The following is a 19,425-nucleotide window of genomic DNA, read 5'->3' on the forward strand; positions in this document are numbered from 1 at the left end:
CTGCCGCTCCCCGTGGCTCCCCATCACTCACATCACCGCCTGAACCATCCCCCAGCCCACCGCTGTCCGTGGGAAAATTGCCTTCCATGAAACCCGTCCCTGGTGCCAAAAAGGTTGGGGACCGCTGGACCCCAGTTCTCCCGTGCCCAACACCATGCATCTTGGGAGCTGTCCAGAGTGGAGATACCTGCTCTCCTAGAGGCTGCAGACTGGACAACACACTGCTGCCTTCCGGAGCTGCCGTTGGCAGGAATCCTCCCTGTCTGAGAGCAGTCAGGGCAGTGAGATGGCTGAACTGCCACAGGAGCGCTTCCCGTGCCTGGGGTCTCCCTCGTGGACTCTTGCCCGGCCTTGCCAGGATATGTGTTTGCTCTCCTGCCAGGCCTTGAAGACAGGAAGTTCAGGGCTTGTGTCCTACAGGAATTAGAAGCTTTTGAGGTCCAGCCTGAGCCTCTCAGGAAGTAGGGAGAGCGAGCAAGTTTGGCGCTGGGATGCAGGTTTGTGTTAGTGGTGTGTTGTGTACCGTACCGGTAGAGTGATTCCCGGGCAAGGGAAACACTTTCTCACAGGCTCCTGCGATCGACCTCGGCCCCTCTTTTGTGTCTAGGGTAGTAAACCAGAACCCTCAGCTAACGCACTTCTTGTCTTCCAGGCGCTCCTAGCAGGCATGCGGAACCGGGAGAACGGCTCGCCCTGCCAGGGCAACGGGGAGCAGGCAGGCAGGGGCAGGAGCTCGGGCTCCGCGTGGCCGGGCGAGGAGGAGCCCAGCAACGACGTGACCACGCCCTCCTACAAGAAGCCTCTGTACGGCATCTCGCACAAGATCATGGAGAAGAAGAACCCTCCCACCGGAGACGCGCTTAACATGTTCGAGCTCTTCGAGAAGGCGAACCCCAGGAACAGCCCCTCACCACTGCGGCTCCTGAACGAGCCGCAGAAGCGGGACGGCGGCGGCGCCGCGGCAGCCACCGACAGTGACCCCAACATCTACTTTCTCATCCAGAAGATGTTCTACATGCTCAACACGCTCTCCTCCAACATGTCGCAGCTGCACAGCAAGGTGGACCTGCTCTCCCTGGAGGTGAGCCGCATCAAGAAGCAGGTGAGCCCCACCGAGATGGTAGCCAAGTTCCAGCCGCCCCCCGAGTACCAGCTCACGGCAGCCGAGCTCAAGCAGATCGTGGACCAGAGCCTGTCGGGCGGCGACCTGGCCTGCCGCCTGCTGGTGCAGCTCTTCCCTGAACTCTTCAGCGACGTGGACTTCTCCCGGGGCTGCAGCGCCTGCGGCTTTGCGGCCAAGCGGAAGCTGGAATCGCTGCACCTGCAGCTCATCCGCAACTACGTGGAGGTCTACTACCCATCGGTGAAGGACACGGCCGTGTGGCAGGCTGAGTGCCTGCCCCAGCTGAACGACTTCTTCAGCCGCTTCTGGGCCCAACGGGAAATGGAGGACAGCCAGCCCGGCGGCCAGGTCGCTGGCTTCTTCGAGGCTGAGCAAGTGGACACCAGCCACTTCCTGGACAACAAAGACCAGGAGGAGGCCCTGTCCCTGGACCGGAGCAGTACCATCGCCTCGGACCACGTGGTGGACACGCAGGACCTAACTGAGTTCCTGGACGAAGCCTCGTCGCCAGGGGAGTTCGCGGTCTTCCTTCTGCACCGGCTCTTCCCCGAGCTCTTCGACCACCGAAAGCTGGGCGAGCAGTACAGCTGCTACGGGGACGGAGGCAAGCAGGAGCTGGACGCACAGAGGCTGCAGATCATCCGCAACTACACGGAGATCTACTTCCCCGACATGCAGGAGGAGGAGGCCTGGCTGCAGCAGTGCGCCCAGCGCATCAACGACGAGCTGGAGGGCCTGGGGCTGGACGCGGGCAGCGAGGGCGAGCCCCCGCGGGACGACTGCTACGACTCTTCCAGCCTTCCCGATGACATCTCCGTGGTCAAGGTGGAAGACAGCTTCGAGGGCGAGCGGCCCGGCCGGCGGTCCAAGAAGATCTGGCTGGTGCCCATCGACTTCGACAAGCTGGAGATCCCACAGCCCGACTTCGAGGTGCCTGGCGCCGACTGCCTGCTCAGCAAGGAGCAGCTGCGCAGCATCTACGAAAGCAGCCTGTCCATTGGCAACTTTGCCTCACGCCTGCTCGTGCACCTGTTCCCCGAGCTCTTCACCCACGAGAACCTGCGCAAGCAGTACAACTGCAGCGGCTCGCTGGGCAAGAAGCAGCTGGACCCGTCCCGCATCAAGCTCATCCGCCACTACGTGCAGCTGCTCTACCCGCGGGCCAAGAATGACCGCGTCTGGACACTGGAGTTCGTGGGCAAACTGGACGAGCGCTGCCGGCGCCGGGACACGGAGCAGAGGCGCTCCTACCAGCAGCAGCGCAAGGTCCATGTGCCGGGCCCGGAGTGCAGGGACCTGGCCAGCTATGCAATCAACCCCGAGCGGTTCCGGGAGGAATTTGAGGGGCCCCCACTGCCCCCCGAAAGGAGCAGCAAGGACTTCTGCAAGATCCCCCTGGACGAGCTGGTGGTGCCCTCGCCCGACTTCCCGGTGCCTTCGCCATACCTGCTGTCAGACAAGGAGGTTCGCGAGATCGTGCAGCAGAGCCTCTCTGTGGGCAACTTCGCCGCCCGGCTGCTCGTCAGGCTCTTCCCCGAACTCTTCACCGCCGAGAACCTACGGCTGCAGTACAACCACTCCGGGGCGTGCAACAAGAAGCAGCTGGACCCCACGCGGCTGAGGCTTATCCGCCACTACGTGGAGGCCGTGTACCCGGTGGAGAAGATGGAGGAGGTGTGGCACTATGAATGTATCCCCAGCATCGACGAACGGTGCCGCCGCCCCAACAGGAAGAAATGCGACATCCTGAAGAAAGCCAAGAAGGTGGAGAAGTGAGGGGCACCGCGGGCACTGAGCGTTCTGCCGGAGCCCGCGACGTGTCCACAGCCGCGCACCTTATGTCGGCGGGGAGTGGCCTGCTGCATTTGCACACGTGACCGCCCCGCCGGCCACGGCCGCGAGAAAGAAGCCTCGCATTTGGCCTCTTGTACTTATGACTTTTGTCCTGTGTTCCTGGTGGTACAGCCAGAGTCTGGGGAGGGCCAAGCTGTGATAGCAGAGAGGCCTCAGGAGTCAGGGTTCCCTCTCCTTGGCAGTGTCCTCCCAGTCCCCTCACAATTTGAAATGCGAATCGAGCAACCCTCTTGGTCCTCTTCCCACCTTTTACATCTTCCACTTTTATCAGTTTTTTTTAAGTTAAAAAGAAACCCTTTTTTAAGAAAATCATTGGGCTCTGTGGAGGCCATTTTACCTAGAAAAAAATCTTTTAAATATTTGAGATGAAGTACTGTAAGATGACTTCAGTTGCTGGGAATTTTTTTTTTTAGGACGGTTTCAGATAAATGAAATTTTTAGAAGTGCCATGATCATGCGTGATGGCTAATAGCTTCAGGTGGCATAGAGATGGATTTACTGACCTTGTCTTTTACATTGGATTTTGGAAGAGTCAGGATGCCTCTTGGATGGCGGTGGAGGGGATGGAATAGTGCGATGTCTTTCTGACCGTGGTCAGTCACCTTCTCCCTCCCACTGTGGTGCCGAGGAAGGGGCTTAGGGGGCGGCCTGGCCCACGTTGCCGTGCCGGTAGAACGTTGTGCTCACTCTGTAGACGAGAACACTGGATGATGTTGATGATGATGATATGAATGTAGAGAGACGTGGAAACACGTTCACAATGTCTTCATTTGAGCTGTGTCCTCCCACTGCCCCCTCTCCTCTCTAGGCAAGGATGCTGTTGGAGGGGCAAACACATTACCTTGGAGAAGTGTGTGTGGATATCTTGTTTGATTTAAGGATGGGCCCCTTTGGGCTCACCAAGAACTGTTTACTTTCCATGTGTGTATTTGTACAAAACAAAACCTGGGTTCTGGGAGCTGTATGGTGACTTCACCACACCTCAGTGTCAGCTCCTCCAGTCAGTACACATCCTTGTTCCTCAGGGTGGGCCCAAGCCTTGGGCTCTCTTGGGGATACCCGGTATTGGAAGGACACAGACCATCTCAAATGGGGCTCCCGTATCCCTTCCTAGGGTCCACTCAGAGCTCTCCCTCTGAGCCCTCAGAAGGTCCTGCTGTCCTACATCTAGCTGGTCCCTTGGCCTCGGGATGAGACACCTCTTTTCTCTCCCCTGGTTGGGAAGGTCACATTGCTCCAGGCCAGCGGCATGCTCTCCAGGATTCCAACCTGGAGGAAACTCCCCAACAGGTAAAGTCCTTAATATAAAAACAATACTTTTACCTACCTGACTGTGGGGGCCAGTGCCTAAGGGGGAAAGGAAACAGTCTAACCCAAACACAGTACATCATACCAGAAAGCTAGAAAATGAATTGAATCACACAGGGTAGTCCTAAAACCCTTGTGGAATGTTACAGATTTAATAATCTAATGGCTTAACATTTTGCTACCTTAAAATGCAGAAATAATAGAAACAGTCTATGACTTTTCTTCATACAGATAAGGACTTCAGTTTCAGTGGCTGTATGACAGAATTTTGCCTGCACCCAGCGGGCAGTTTTCTTTTTTAATATGACAAGATTCTGAGCAGTGTCAAGTTGCTGATCTAATTTTAGTAAATTTGCTTTTAAATGTCATTTACAGATTATTTCTATTGAAACTGCAGACCTGAATTATTGCAATTTAGAAATGCACAGGGACTTAATAAATGACTGTCTCCCCACACACCCACATGTGCACACCCACATTTCTTAGTAGAAAACTGAAGTGAGAGGAAGGGGACCGACACGAATAACAAGCTCAACCTCTTTGTGCCTGGAAAGGAGGAGGACTGGAGCAGCCAGAGACTCACTTCCCCCTCTCCTGGGCCTTTCTCTATGCCTTAGTCTCTCCAGCACATAAATGCATGCCTGCGCGCGCGCACACACCCAAAGACGGCAGTGGCACTCTCTCGCCCACCAGCCCTGTGGGCGGGAGGGTGCCATGGAATTTGTTCTGGTCTCTAGGATGTATCCAAGAGGATTCCAAGCCATGTGAAAATTGCCCTGCTTTCTAGAGGGTGGAATGTGACCCTGCAACTTCAGAAGCACAATCATTTAATAATTAAAAAAAAAAAAAAATCATCCTATCTACCCACGATAGAGACATCAACAAGGTTCTAGGAACGAACTATGTCTCTTTAGAACCTAACGCATGTTCAATTTTTGGAAACCGTGTTTTGGTGGTTTCCTTAATACCTTTCCTTGTAGGGCTTCTTCCCCCCAAATCTTAGAGTCCCTTCCAGTGAAGAGAGGTGGACACACTCTGTGAGCTGTTTCTTGTCTCTCTGGACTGACTCATCAGGAACCGCCTGTGGGTCCCGTGTCTGTCTCTGTGGTGTCCTCAGAGCTCCAGCCATACAGGTGGGCTCCAGGGGCAGTTTTTTTTACACGAAGCAATAGAAGTACAAAATACTAATTTTTTTTCAAAATTTAATGTTTTCCATAAAATCTGTTGGCAAAACCCCTTCTCCCTCCACATCTAAATGCTTTGATTTTTACTTGTTTGCTTTTTTTGGAATTTCTCCCCCCTCATGTCCAGAGGACTAAAGAAGTAGCACAGATACATTCTGATGTTGAGTAAAATAGCGAGTCACAATAGGTGGTAGTGTCCCTTGTTCTTCTCTGTTAGTAAGTTTTAAAAGAATGTATGAAGATAGTCCTGAATGTACTAAGTGTTCTAATCCTGCTTCAGTTCACTTTGGCTGTGTCTACATGACAACACACGTTTGACAGGGAATAAAGTCGTGTCCAGTGTCATGGGTGTTAGTGTGCCCCTTCCCCCTTCAGTGTTGGCTCCAAACCTTCCTTTCTTTTTAAGTTTGGGGGGAGGGGCTCCACCTCAGCAGCAATCATCAACCAACCAATGGGATCTACTTAGTGGTGAATGGATTAGCTGTTTAAATGCTAAGAGTCACCGGCCTACCCTACCACAGCATGGCCACTCGGGTTCCTGCAGAGATGGCCTCAGTTTTCACCTTTGCCCCCCAAATGTTTACTTCTTGCCTGACTGAGGAGGAGGGTCTCGAGACCCCGGATTGGAGGCCATTGGGCTCTTACCCTGCCTTGCTGTGTAGATGGATGATATGGAGTGGGCAGGGGGTGGGGGCCGAGGGGCTCCGACTGTCACGTGGAGATACTTGCCTCTTGTAGATCCAGCCTTAATGTTCTTCTGACATCCTAGTGACAGCAGACCCTGCACAAAGTGGATATCAGAATTAATACTGTGAGGAGACAAAATAATGAGTATAGTTTTACCAAAGATAATGAAATATCGCATAATGTCTGCATTTTACCATTGATTTGAGTGCATCCTTAGAAAACTGAATGTAACAAAAACCCAGGACATTTTTGGAAATTGTATGCTCTCTAGCAACTTTGTGTGAATTTTTATACAAGCACTGTTTTATGAGTTATATAAAATGTTATAAAAATAGAAAATATATGGTCTCGTGACATCTTATTTTCTTAAGGCAGAGGTCTCTCGGAACGTCTGGGTCTGTCTGTCTTTGCGTGCGGCCTCCCCCCTCCCCCCTCGTCCCCGGGGAGGGCGCGGGCACTCGGGGCACCTCGGCCTCTCGGACTTAACGCGCTCTGGCTATCGGGGTGCAGTTTGTCACAGCCGAGTGACTGAGACGTCTCCACACAAACCGCTTCCTGGCCATGCAGTAGGGGCGCGGCTGACTGCCCCCCTTTCCTGGTCGGGTGCCAGACCCGCCCTGCTGCTAAACTAGCAGAGCTTCAGTTCACTCTTTTTTTTCCACTTTGGATTAAATGAGATTTCGTTCCTCAAAGCTAACGTATTATTAACTGGTAACAAAAGGATGCATGTTTTTTTCTCGCCTCTTTGGCGAATTATAAATCATTAAATACTATTTCACAGTGAAAATAAGGACTCAAGCTATCAGAGCAACACTGGTTTGGACCCGGGGTTCGCGCGGCCTGAAGTGAGTCGTGGCCTGCGATTGGAGCCCGCCGCCTCCAGGGCGTGAGCGCTCAGTCCTGAGTCCTGACACCTGTGCTGTAAGCCTCGCGCAGGTCAGGGCTGGTCGGGGCTGGGGCCTCAGACATTTACTCCGTGAGCAGGTTTAAGCAAGACTTGAAGGAAGACTAAATTCTTTAGGTCCGTTCTGGCTGTGGGTATCTTTGTTTTCGACCAAAAGAAAAGAAAAAAGTGCCTTTCCTCAGCTGCCGAGAAGGTGCTTCCGAGGAAGCGGAGGCCGCACGGGGGTGAGGCCCGCCCTTCAGCCGCGACTGGCGCCGCGACTGGCGCCGCGGCCGGCACCCCGCCGCCCAGCGCTCGCCCGCGCCACGGCCTCGGTCTCCGAGCTCGCCTGCATCTACTCGGCCCCCGGTCTGCACGGCGAGTGACGTGACGGCCACGGAGGGTAAGATCAATGCCCTCATTAAAGCAGCCCGCGTAAATGTCGAGCCTTTCTGGCCAGGCTTGTTTGCCGAGCCTCTGGCCAGTGTCAACCTCAGGAGCCTCATCTGCAAGGTGGGGGGCAGGCGGACCGGTCCAGCAGGAGAAGCAGGCGGTCCTGCCCACTCCAGCGCCGCTGCCCCAGCTGAGGAGAAGAAAGCAGAAGCAAAGAAAGAAGAATCTGAGGAGTCTGATGATGACACAGGCTTTTTTTTTTTTACTAAACGTAACACATTTAACAAAAAGCTGAACTGTTAAAAAAAAAAGCTGAACTCTTTGCTTCTGTTTTTGCTTTGCTTCTGTTGGTCTTGCAAAAAACAAAAATCAGAGAATTTCAGTATATGTGGTTTCACTTGTAAAAGCAGTTCTCAGAAATAAGAGCGCCACACCAAATTATCCTGAAGCTTGGAACAGTGGGATGCAATGGGCTCTTTAAGAGAGCTTCCAGAGAAATCTAAAATCCTTCGGCCAGTGGTGGGAACGAACATTCATTGTCTGCTTGCTGTGACGGCAGTGTTGGGCATACCTAACATTCATTGAGTATATACAACAGTGCCGAGGCACACTGCTGAGAGCTGCACCTGGATCACGGCTTGCAATCATCTCGGAACCCTGTGACGTAAGTTCCCTAATTAAGCCGGTTGAGACAAGAAAGTTAAGGCCCTGAAGGGTATGTGTGTTATCTCATTTAATTCTCATAAAAACTCAGTGTCTTGGGCAATGCCATTATCTCCGTTTTGTGGTGAGGTAGCAGAAAGGTTTACCGGCCAAGTTCACACAACTGGCAAACTTCAGTGCCAGGATTTGAACCCAAGTTTGTCTCGTTCCGCCGTACCATCTCAGAAACTAAACACCCCCGGGCCACACACGATACACAGAGATTCAGACCCGAAACCAGTTACAAGTCAGTGGTGTCCCGTCACCCACATCCTCTAAGCCCCAGTTTGTCTGATCTTAGATACGGGGGTGCCGGTTCTCAAACTGCCCTGGGTGAAATAATTGAGGCAATTGTGGACAGACATGTTCTGGTAAGAGTAAATTTTTTGAGATAGTGAAAGTAACTGCCATGGACCAGATTCCTTAGGAGCAGAGCCTGAGACTAGGATTCTTGTGCAACTGATTGAGGACCTGCTCCCAGGAGATGGGAAGCAGGACGGGCCCAGGGAAGGCTGTGAGCGAGTGTGGTCTCCTCTGCAGTCCGGCCTCATTGCCAGCCACTGGAGGCCCTAGAACATGAATTGTTTGGCAGAATTAGTACCAGGTGCAGCAAAGGGGCCAGTTGGTCGGTGAGGTCTTCTCCAGGGAAAGGGGTAGCTCGCCTGGCAGGGTGGCTCCCTTTGCCAAGGGCAGTGTTCCAAAAGGGCCATTGTGAGTGGTTAGCTGGCTCTCAGCAGCAAGGGCATGGGTGCGCTGGAAAGGGAATCTGGGTGGGACTCCCATCAGCATCCACTAAGGGGCAGAACAACCAGAGGGCACATTACCCCAGGGGTTCTGATTCTGTCTGACTGGGGTGGTGCCTAAGCATTTGCATTTCTAAAGAGTTCCCAGGTCATACTGGTGCTATGTCCAGGGGCTGCAGAACCACTGCATGACAGTGACTTCGAAAAATACACTGTGTACATCTCAGAAACTGAAGGCTTAGCACTTTACTGATTGGTAGAAATAGATCTGAGCTGAAATAAGTGGTTTCCTGTTGTGTTCAAATGAAACTGACCTTTTTTAAAATTACAAATTATAAGTTTATTAATGAGGAGTACTTAATACTGTGAAACAGGTAGACTGGTCCTTGTTGGAGTTGTCAGGAAAAACTTCCCCGGGCTCCCCTGGTGGCGCAGTGGTTGAGAGTCCGCCTGCCGATGCAGGGGACACGGGTTCGTGCCCCGGTCCGGGAAGATACCACATGCCGCGGAGCGGCTGGGCCCGTGAGTCATGGCCGCTGAGCCTGCATGTCCGGAGCCTGTGCTCCGCAACGGGAGAGGCCACAGCAGTGAGAGGCCCGAGTACCGCAAAAAAAAAACTTCCCCAAGGAAATGGATGACTAGCCTAGATTTGAAAATGAGGAATTAATTAGGTGAAAAGTTCAGCATGCAAACAAGCTTTGGGGTACAAGAAGAACCCCTTAGGAAACAATAAAAGGAAGCCAATGGGGCTGGAACTAGAGGAGGAGGAGGAGTTTCGTGAACCTGCAGAATTAGTCCAGGGCTGGATGACTTTGTTTTCACCAAATTGTCCTTGGATCCGTACGAAAAGAAGAAACTCTTCACCTGTTCTAAGTAGGGAGGGGAATATTCTGTTCTGATACAATCGTGTTGAACTCTGCCTTCTCAGCCCAGTAAGGCTGCCTTCCTCTGCTGGTGTTCTAGTCACCTTGCCATCCTGACTTCTTAACTAGTGATAAATGAAATCTTAGCTTTCAGGTCAGTGGGAAGAGGCAGGTTTACAAATGCTTCAGCATCAGGGCTTAGGGTCACTGGCCCAATGTGGTAGCTTTTGCCAGAACATTTCTGCAGGGGGAGGCCTGTCCATTGCTTTTTTTTTTTTTTTTTTTTTTTTTTGCGGTACATGGGCCTCTCATTGTTGTGGCCTCTCCCGTTGCAGAGCACAGGCTCCGGACGCGCAGGCTCAGCGGCCATGGCTCACGGGCCCAGCTGCTCCGCGGCATGTGGGATCTTCCCGGACCGGGGCATGAACCCGTGTCCCCTGCATCGGCAGGCGGACTCTCAACCACTGTGCCACCAGGGAAGCCCCATTGCTTTTATTTTAAAGAGCAGCAATTTGTTTGTTCTTCTAGAGTGTGTAGTCCAGATGGTGAACTGTGTCCTTGACAGAGGTTGAGAACATGGAATGCCACAGCTTTTCCTTTCAGAAGCTTCTGCGGTGTGGCAGCTGTGTATTCAGAAGTGACGGTGGGGCCTTAAATTATAGGGAGTTGTGTTTTTCAGAAAAGCTCCCGGTCTCTAAGCTCCTGCAATGGGTCAGGAATGTGCTAGGGATGTGACATACGTTATTTCATGTATTCCTCACGGAAACCCTGTGGGATAGATATTTGTATTCCCTATCCTACAGATGGGGATGCTTTCAGAGGTTAAGTAACTTGGTCAAGGTCACAATGCTGGCAGAAATGGGAGCCTCTAGTGATGGCAAGGCTGACTCCCCAGTTTGTGCTCTTGATTTCCACGCTGCCGCTTATGTAGCTGTGTGGACTAAATCTGTTCGTCTGTCTGCCTGGTGGTTCCCGGCTGTTTAACTTGGGGTTTTGCTGACTGTCCACAGTCGCTGAGCTTCTGGATCCACCCCAGTCAGAGTATCTGACTCAGGAAACCTCTCAATGCCACAGGAAATAGAACAAGGAATGCAGTAAGAATCATCTCTGCCTCTAAAGGAAGTTCATTCGTTTAGCAAAAATATTTGTAACCTCTACTATCTCCTGGGCACTGTTTCATGATTCTAGCAAGCCTTGTTCGTTGGTAGGTACGAAGCCTGTTTGAGCTTGGAGAGAAGGTTCTGATGGTAAACAGTACAAAACATGATGCCTCTTGCCTTCGGTTGATTTTCAAGATGCATGTGGGTATAAGCAGGCTGAGGACATCGGCTCTGCCCGGGTGCAGACGGCTGAGGCCGTGGCAGGAGGACAGGGTCAGGCTTTGGTCTGAGGCACACCTGCCGGAGTGCAGGTTCCTGACTCTCCTGTCTCTCACAGGCTGAAACACAGTTGCTAAGTATCCTGCTATTTCTGACGTGAGGTATTAAACCCGAGTCTCCCCATTGTATCTGACCAGCTGATATCGCAGTGCAGGCACAGTGCCAGGCATGACAAGGCATATCCTTCAGCATATGGTGATGGCTGCCTTGTCTTCAGGTAATTAATACTGATTGCTTGAGTCCAAAGAATTGGCTGCTATTATTGTAGCCTCACCATAGATTTATCTGTCTCAGAATCAAGAGTTAAGGGATTTCCCCTACAATCCTAAAGAAAATTCCCTACACATTCTGTGGGGAAGTATCTAATATAAGCAACCCCTCTGAGTGGGACTCCAGAAATGGGCTTTACCAGTCCAGACTTCTAAACAGAAATTGCCCATTTTAGATACTTGCTGTTCTACTCTGACTGCAATCAGTCTTTGGGCCTTCACTTGTCTGGCCTGGGGAAGTTTCCTCCAACTTTAAGGATAAATTCCCAGGATCGAAGGTCCATTGGATACAGTTGACATCTCCACAAGGGAATCAAGAAGTGCATTGTAAAAAAAAAAAAAAAAAAAAAAAAAAAAAGTGCATTGTGAGTGACCCATGTCCTCAGGATCTTGCAAAATTGTTGACTTTCACCATCCATCTTTTGATATACCTGGTGTGTTAACTAATAACGAACAAAAAAATCTTAAAACAAGAAAGGGCCATCAAGCGTGTCTTTGAGAGGACAGGAGAGTGGCCATCTCAGAAAGCTGTGTCCAATTTCAGAGCCCTCAGAGAAATGCCAAGCACAGACTGGTTGTAGCAGCTACCAAAAGGCAGAAGCACAGGCTGTGGAGAGAACTTACGAAGAGTGTATGTCAAACTAACTGTATCTCTTTATACTCATAATTAGACTGGCAAAAATTAGAAAGCTGGGTCATGCCAGGGGCTGGGTGAGGCTATGAGTCTATAGGTACTTTGGGTATTGCTGGTGGGAGGGCAGCCTGGTGCAGCCATCCTGGAGAGAAAGCAGCACTGTGTTTTTTGTGGTGAGGGGAGTTGGGTGGGAGAATGTCACTGGGAGAGTGGGTGGGCAAACTGTGGTGGATGTACTTCAGTGTTTATTATGCAGCAGTGAGAAGCAATGGATTAGATGTGCCTAGAGTGCCATGGATGGGCTTAGTGAAGAAAGTAAGATACAAAATGAAATATATAGTAATGTCATTTATGAAATTTAAAATATATTTTTTTATTTATAATATAATAATTATAATATATAAATATATTTATAATATGTGCACAGAACAACAAAACATTTTATAAGACTGCATACCAACAAAAGGATACACATTAAGCACATTAGAATGATTAGCTAAAGTAAGGGAGGGGGACATGTGGAACGATGTGAGAACAAGAAAAGAGAAAAGATAACTTGAAAGAAGAACTTGGAGGGTGGGTGCTGGTGCCCCGGCATCTCCCAGTGGAAACTCTTGTGGGTGCACCTCCCCATTCCGCCCAGGGATGTGCTGGTAAATGTGTGACAACTGGCTCTCCAAGGGAAAAATCCATTCTGTTTCACGGTGCTTGCTGATTTCCAAGGTGAAAATCCTGCTACCATGGCTCATCTTAAGCCACCCATATGACTCGGAAGCCATTTGGGAGATGCCCACATTCTGCTCTATGGGGTCTGCTCGATGGAGTTTCTAATTTCTCAAGATGGTCAGTAAGCCGACTGATAACCCTGGCAGTAACTTTTTATTTTTTTTATTTTTATTTTATTGGAGTATAGTTGATTTACAATGTTGTGTTAGTTTCAGGTGTACAGCAAAGTGATTGTTATACATATACGTATATTCACTCCTTTTTAGATTCTTTTCTAAGTTATCCCAGAATATTCAGTAGAGTTCCCTGTGCTATACAGTAGGTCCTTGTTGGTTATCTATCTAATTCTGACAGTAACTTTTTGAAAGCCAAAATACATACGACCAAGATAAGGTAGGACTTCCGTAGAGTGTCTCTTTACTTGCCTCGTATACCTTGCACACCCTTTAAGAAAGTTCATAGAACATACACCACCTCTCCAAAGGAAATCTGTTTTGTTTTTAGTTTCTTGAAAAATGGTAGTTTCTATTCCCTCAATCATTATTGACCAAATAAACCATGACCTAAGAATTTTCCCCCAAATGTCTACTTTTCTCCCCAAAATGCTAAAAAAATAATGAAACTATTGCCTAGCCGTCTATATAATTTTCCATGGAACATGGTAAATGCTATTTGGCAGAGAAATGCAATTAGCGTCACACTGCCCAGGGGAGAGCTATTTCTTTGAAGGGATTAACCATTACTGGTAAAAGGATTGGATGGGCCTCTACGGCAGCAGTCCCCAACTTTTTGGCACCAGGGACTGGTTTCATGGAAGACAAATTTTCCACGGCCAGGGGGGTGGCTGTTGGGTTCATGTGGCAGCGCGAGCTATGGGGAGCAATGGGGAGCGGCAGATGAAGTTTCGCTTGTTCGCCCGCCACTCACCTCCTACTGTGCAGCCCGGTTCCTAACAGGCCGCAGACTGGTACCAGTCTGCGGCCCAGGGGTTGGGGACCCCTGCTCTACAAAAATAGTCATAACTTTAAATTGTTCATCCTTAAAAAACTGCAAACATACACTAGAAGCATTTTCAGACTTTCCTGGGAAAGCCACACATTTTTTATTTTTATTATTTTTTTAATTGAAGTATAGTTGATTTACAATATTGTGTTAGTTTCAGTTGTACAGCAAAGTGATCCAAATATATATATTTATATATATATATATTCAAGATATTGAATGTATTTCCCTGTGCTATGCAGTAAATCCTTGTTGTTTATCTATTTGATGTATAGTAAATTGTATCTGTTAATCCCATACTCCGAATTTGCCCCTCCTCTCCTTTGGTAACCATAAATTTGTTTTCTATGTCTGTGAGTCTGTTTCTGTTTTGTAAATAAGTTCATTTGTATTATTTTTTAGATTCCACATACAAGTGATATCATATGTCTTCTCTGACTTACTTCACTTAGTATGATGATAATCTCTGTGTCCATCCATGTTGCTGCAAATGGCAATATTTCATTCTTTTTTTATGGCTGAATCTTATTCCATTGTGTGTATATATATATATATATATATATATATATATATATATATATACCACTTCTTTATCCATTCATCTGTCGATGGGCACTTGGGTTGTTTCCATGTCTTGGCTATTGTAAATAGTGCTGCAATAAACATTGGGGTGCATGCATCTTTTCAAATAGAGTTTTCTCTGGATATATGCCCAGGAGTGGGATTTCTGGATCATATGGCAACTCTATTACTGGTTTTTTGAGGAAGCTCCATACCGTTTTCCATAGTGGCTGCACCAACTTACATTCCCACACCAACAGTGTAGGTGGGTTCCCTTTTCTCTGCACCCTCTCCAGCATTTATTGTTTATGGACTTTTTTTTTAAAGAATATATTTTATTCTTTATTTATTGGCTGCATTGGGTCTTCGTTGCTGTGTGCAGGCTTCCTCTAGTTGCGGCGAGTGGGGGCTACTCTTCATCGCAGTGCACGGGCTTCTCATCGTGGTGACTTCTGTTGTTGCGGAGCACGGGCTCTAGGCACGCGGGCTTCAGTAGTTGTGGCACACGGGCTCAGTTGCTCTGTGGCATGTGGGATCTTCCCAGACCAGGGCTCGAACCCGTGTGCTCTGCATTGGCAGGAGGATTCTTGACCACTGTGCCACCAGGGAAGCCCTGTTTATGGACTTTTTAATGATGGCCATTCTGACCTGTATGAGGTGGTACCTCACTGTAGTTTTGATTCACATTTCTATAATTAGCGATGTTGAGCACCTTTTCATGTGCCTGTTGGCCATCTGTACGTCTTCTTTGCAAAAATGTCTATTTAGGTCTGCTCATTTTTTGATTGCATTGTTTGGTTTTTGTTATTGAGTTGTATGAGCTGTTTGTATATTTTGGAAATTAAGCCCTTGTTGGTCACATCATTTACAAATATTTTTTCCCAGTCTGTAGGTTGTCTTTTCCTTTTTTGTTTATGGTTTCCTTTGTTGTGCAAAAGCTTGTAAGTTTGGGGACTTCCCGGACTTCCCTGGTGGCACAGTGGTTAAGAATCTGCCTGCCAATGCAGGGGACACGGGTTTGAACCCTGGTCCGGGAAGATTCCACATGCCGCAGAGCAACTGAGCCCATGCACCACAACTACTGAGCCTGCGCTCTAGAGCCCGCATGCCACAACTACTGAAACCCACGTGCCTAGAGCCCATGTTCCACAACAAGAGAAGCCACCGCAATAAGAAGCCCACACACCACATCAAAGAGTAGCCCCTACTCGCTGCAACTAGAGAAAGCCTGCGTGCAGCAACAAAGACCCAATGCAGCCAAAAATAAATTAATTAATTTAAAATAAAGTTTGGGGGCTTCCCTGGTGGTCCAGTGGCTAAGACTCCACGCTCCCAATGCAGGGGGCCTGGGTTTGATCCCTGGTCAGGGAACTAGATCCCACATGCTGCAACTAAGCGTTCACATGCTGCAACTAAAGATCCTGCACACCTCAACGAAGATCCCGCATGCAGCAGCAAAGAGCCAGCGCAGCCAAATAAATAAATAAATAAAGATTTTAAAAAACCCTTATAGTTTGATTAGGCCCCATTTATTTTTGCTTTTATTTTTCTTTAAATAGATTTATTTTATTTATTTATTTATTGGCTGCATCAGGTCTTCCGTGGCTGTGCACGGGCTTTCTCTAGTTGCCAAGGGCTTCTCATTGCAGTGGTTTCTCTTGTTGTGGAGCACAGGCTCCAGGCGCACAGGCTTCAGTAGCTGTGGCACATGGGCTTAGTTGCTCCACAGCATGTGGGATCTTCCCGGACCAGGGCTCGAACCCATGTCCCCTGTATTGGCAGGCGGATTCTTAACCACTGCGCCACCAGGGAAGCCCCTGCTTTTATTTCTATAGCCTTGGTAAACTGACCTAAGAAAACTTTGGTATGACTTATGTCAAAGAATGTTTTGCCTATGTTACCTTCTAGGAGTTTTATGGTGTCATGTCTTATATTTTTAAGCCATTCCAAGTTTATTTTTGGGTATGGTGTGAGGGTGTGTCCTAACTTCATTGATTTACATGCGGCTATCCAACTTTCCCAACACCACTTGCCGAAGAGACTGTCTTTTCTCCATCGTATATTCTTGCCTCTTTTGTTTAAGGTTGACCATGTGTGTGTTTATTTCTAGGCTCTCTATTCTGTACATTGATCTATATGTGTTTTTGTGCCAATACCACACTGTTTTGATTACTGTAAGTTTCTAGTACTGTCTGAAGTAAGGATTATGCCTTCAGCTTCATTCTTTTTCCTCAGGATTGCTTTTGTAGTTCTAAATAAATTTTAGGATTATTTGTCCTAGTTCTGTGAAAAATGTCATGGGTAATTTGATATGGATTGCATTAAATCTGTAGATTGCTTTGGGTAGTATGGCCATTTAAACAATATTAATTTAACAATATTAATCCTTCCAATCCAAGAACATGGGATATCTTTTCATTTCCTTGAATCATCTTCAATTTCCTTTACCAATGTTTTATAGTTCTCAGCGTATGTCTTTAATCTCTTTGGTTAGGTTTATTCCTAGGTATTTGTGGGTTTTTTGTTTTTTAATTTTATTTATTTTTGGCTGTGTTGGGTCTTCATTGCTGTGCGCAGACTTTCTCTAGTTGCGGCAAGTGGGGGCTACTCTTTGTTGTGGTGCACGGGCTTCTCACTGTGGTGGCCTCTCTTGCTGCGGAGCACGGGCTCTAGGCACGCAGGCTTCAATAGTTGTGGCTCGCGGGCTCTAGAGCACAGGCTCGGGAGTTGTGGCTCACAGGCTTAGTTGCTCCGCAGCATGTGGGATCTTCCCGGCCCAGGGCTCAAACCCATGTCCCCTGCACTGGCAGGCGGGTTCTTAACCACTGTGCCACCAGGGAAGCCCCTAGGTATTTGTTTTTCTTTTTTTTTTTTTTGCGGTATGCGGGCCTCTCACTGTTGTGGCCTCTCCCGTTGCGGAGCACAAGCTCCGGACACGCAGGCTCAGTGGCCATGGCTCACAGGCCCAGCCGCTCTGCGGCATATGGGATCTTCCCAGACCGGGGCACGACACCCGTGTTCCCTGCATCAGCAGGCGGACTCTCAACCACTGCGTGTTTTTGTTTTTCTTTTGAAGTGATTTTAAACGAGATTTTTTTTTTTTTAACTTTCTGGTATTTCATTGTTAGTGTAAAGAAATGCAACAGGTTTCTGTATATTAGTCTTGTATCCTGCTATCTTGTTGAATTCATTTATCAGTTCTAATAGTTTTTGTGTGAAGTCTCAGGGTATTCTGTATAGAGAGTATCATGTCATCTGCATATAATAACAGTTTTACCTCTTCCCTTCCGATTTGGATATGTTTTATTTCTTTTTTGTCTGATTGCTGTGAAAGCCAGACCTATTGAAAAAAAGAATTCTTGTCACCCCATTAGAGCAGGGCATCTCAGCCTCAGTACCACTGACGTTTAAGGTCTGATCATTCTTTGTTGTGGGGACTATCTGTACACTGTAGGATGTTTAGCAGCATCACCTGTCTCTACCCATTTGACGCCCATCCCACCCCCTCCCCCTCAGTTGTGACAGACAAAAATATCTCCAGACATTGCCAAATGTCCCCAAGGGGGTAAAATCATGCCAGGTTGAGAAGCACTGAATTAGAAACATCCAAATCTTTTAAGTTTTTCATCATGTTGGTCACATGTTCACTGAGGAGGCCTTGCCAGGATGGCATTTATAAAGCAGCTATCATAGAGTGAGCTGCAAGAGTTCCATAAATCTTTATGAATTGCTTTTGTTTCTGCTGTTTCATAAATATGTTCTAAATCCCTTGTGCTGTAGACAACTATGAGAGATCAGTTTTTGCCATGTGGTATGACCAAACCAACATTCTCCACCATCAGACGTCTTTTTGCTTATTTTGATTTTTAAAAACAGAGAAGCCTGTAATGGGTCAAATCCCACCAGCTAAGCTGAGGTACTTAATTACCAATAGAGCTTCCAACAGCCTTTCAAATGGGCCTTCCTGCTTTCTAGCTACTATCAACTCATCTTGCCTCACACAACACATTTTAACTCTTCTGAAGACTGAACTCAACAAGGTAAGGAAATTAGTATCCTGATCCCTTCCTGACCAGTGAAGAAGCTGAAGCTCAGAGAGGTTAAGGCCAGAATATAACCAAGGTAACCAAACTTGCTAAGGGCAAGACAGAGCCTAAAAACTAGGACCCCTGACATATATCACTAGGTCATGCTGCCCCTCACCATGCAAGACTTATTTGGCTTTCTGTTACTTTCCAAAGAGCAATCAAGAGAAGGGAGGGAGAGAGGGTGGCAGGGAAGGAGAGACAGAAAGGCACAGAGAGGTGAAGAAAATGAGAAAAAGCATCATCGTTACTATAATCTCCTAAATTAAAACTCATAATTAACTCGTGTTGAAATTAATTATACTATTTTCACTGATGTAAAAGCCTAATTAACAAGTGGTAAAATAGAAAAATTCCTTCTGTTACACGGCACAGTATATATTATTGCTTCCTGAGAGCTGATTTAAGCTTTCAAATAAAAATCAATTTTCCTGAGCTCCTCTGAAATCTGAGCTGGTAAGACTTCCAGACTCATGTGACCAAACATCTCACTGCTTTGGGCTACAGAAGTTTCCCTTCTGTATCAGTTAACCTGAATTCTCAAGAATTCCTGGAGGGCAAATAAAAGGACCCAGACATAGTCGGTCTTGATGACACAAGAGTCTAATAAGTCTATTTGAGCCAACCCTTCCAGTGCTAGCACACTGCTCCCGGGAATCTACAGACCAATTTATTTAAGCAGATGTCCTTTTCTTAGATGATGTGTATTATGTGTGTGTCCGTTCTATTACTACTCTATTTTTTTAGTCCCTTTTATAACACTTTCTTGAGAATTAGAATAATTAGTCTCTGATGCTTTATTCTCTTTACGGATAAAATCTGTGTGTTTTCTACTTTCACCTGAAAAGTAAACCATCGCTTAAATCAGGGAGGGTCATCACATTCTTTCTGTAGGTCAATGTAAATATTTTATGCTTTGTGGGCTACGTAAGGTCTCTGCCATAAGTTCCTTTCTCTTTTTTTAAAACAACCCTTTAAAAATGTAAAAGCCGGGCTTCCCTGGTGGCGCAGTGGTTGAGAGTCCACCTG

General features: G+C 47.9%; 2 protein-coding genes across 3 annotated transcripts in view; both read left to right on the forward strand.

The window, feature by feature from the left end:
- Positions 1-6,592, forward strand: part of BEND3 (BEN domain containing 3) — a 35,333-nt gene extending 28,741 nt beyond the window's left edge. For both annotated transcript variants that reach the window (XM_032651783.1, XM_032651782.1), the window contains one exon: positions 653-6,592. In XM_032651783.1, coding sequence (XP_032507674.1) covers positions 653-2,899 — 2,247 coding nt within the window. In that variant the 3' untranslated portion in view covers positions 2,900-6,592. The remainder of the gene's footprint in view (positions 1-652) is intronic.
- LOC116763306 lies at positions 4,227-7,735 on the forward strand. The gene is given in 4 exon segments (XM_032650870.1): positions 4,227-4,267; positions 6,938-7,042; positions 7,152-7,422; positions 7,424-7,735. Coding segments are annotated over 4 exon segments (729 nt in total).
- The last annotated feature ends 11,690 nt before the right edge of the window (positions 7,736-19,425 follow it).

The sequence above is a fragment of the Phocoena sinus genome, chromosome 12, assembly GCF_008692025.1.
Source record: "Phocoena sinus isolate mPhoSin1 chromosome 12, mPhoSin1.pri, whole genome shotgun sequence".
Classification (NCBI taxonomy): Eukaryota; Metazoa; Chordata; class Mammalia; order Artiodactyla; family Phocoenidae; genus Phocoena; species Phocoena sinus.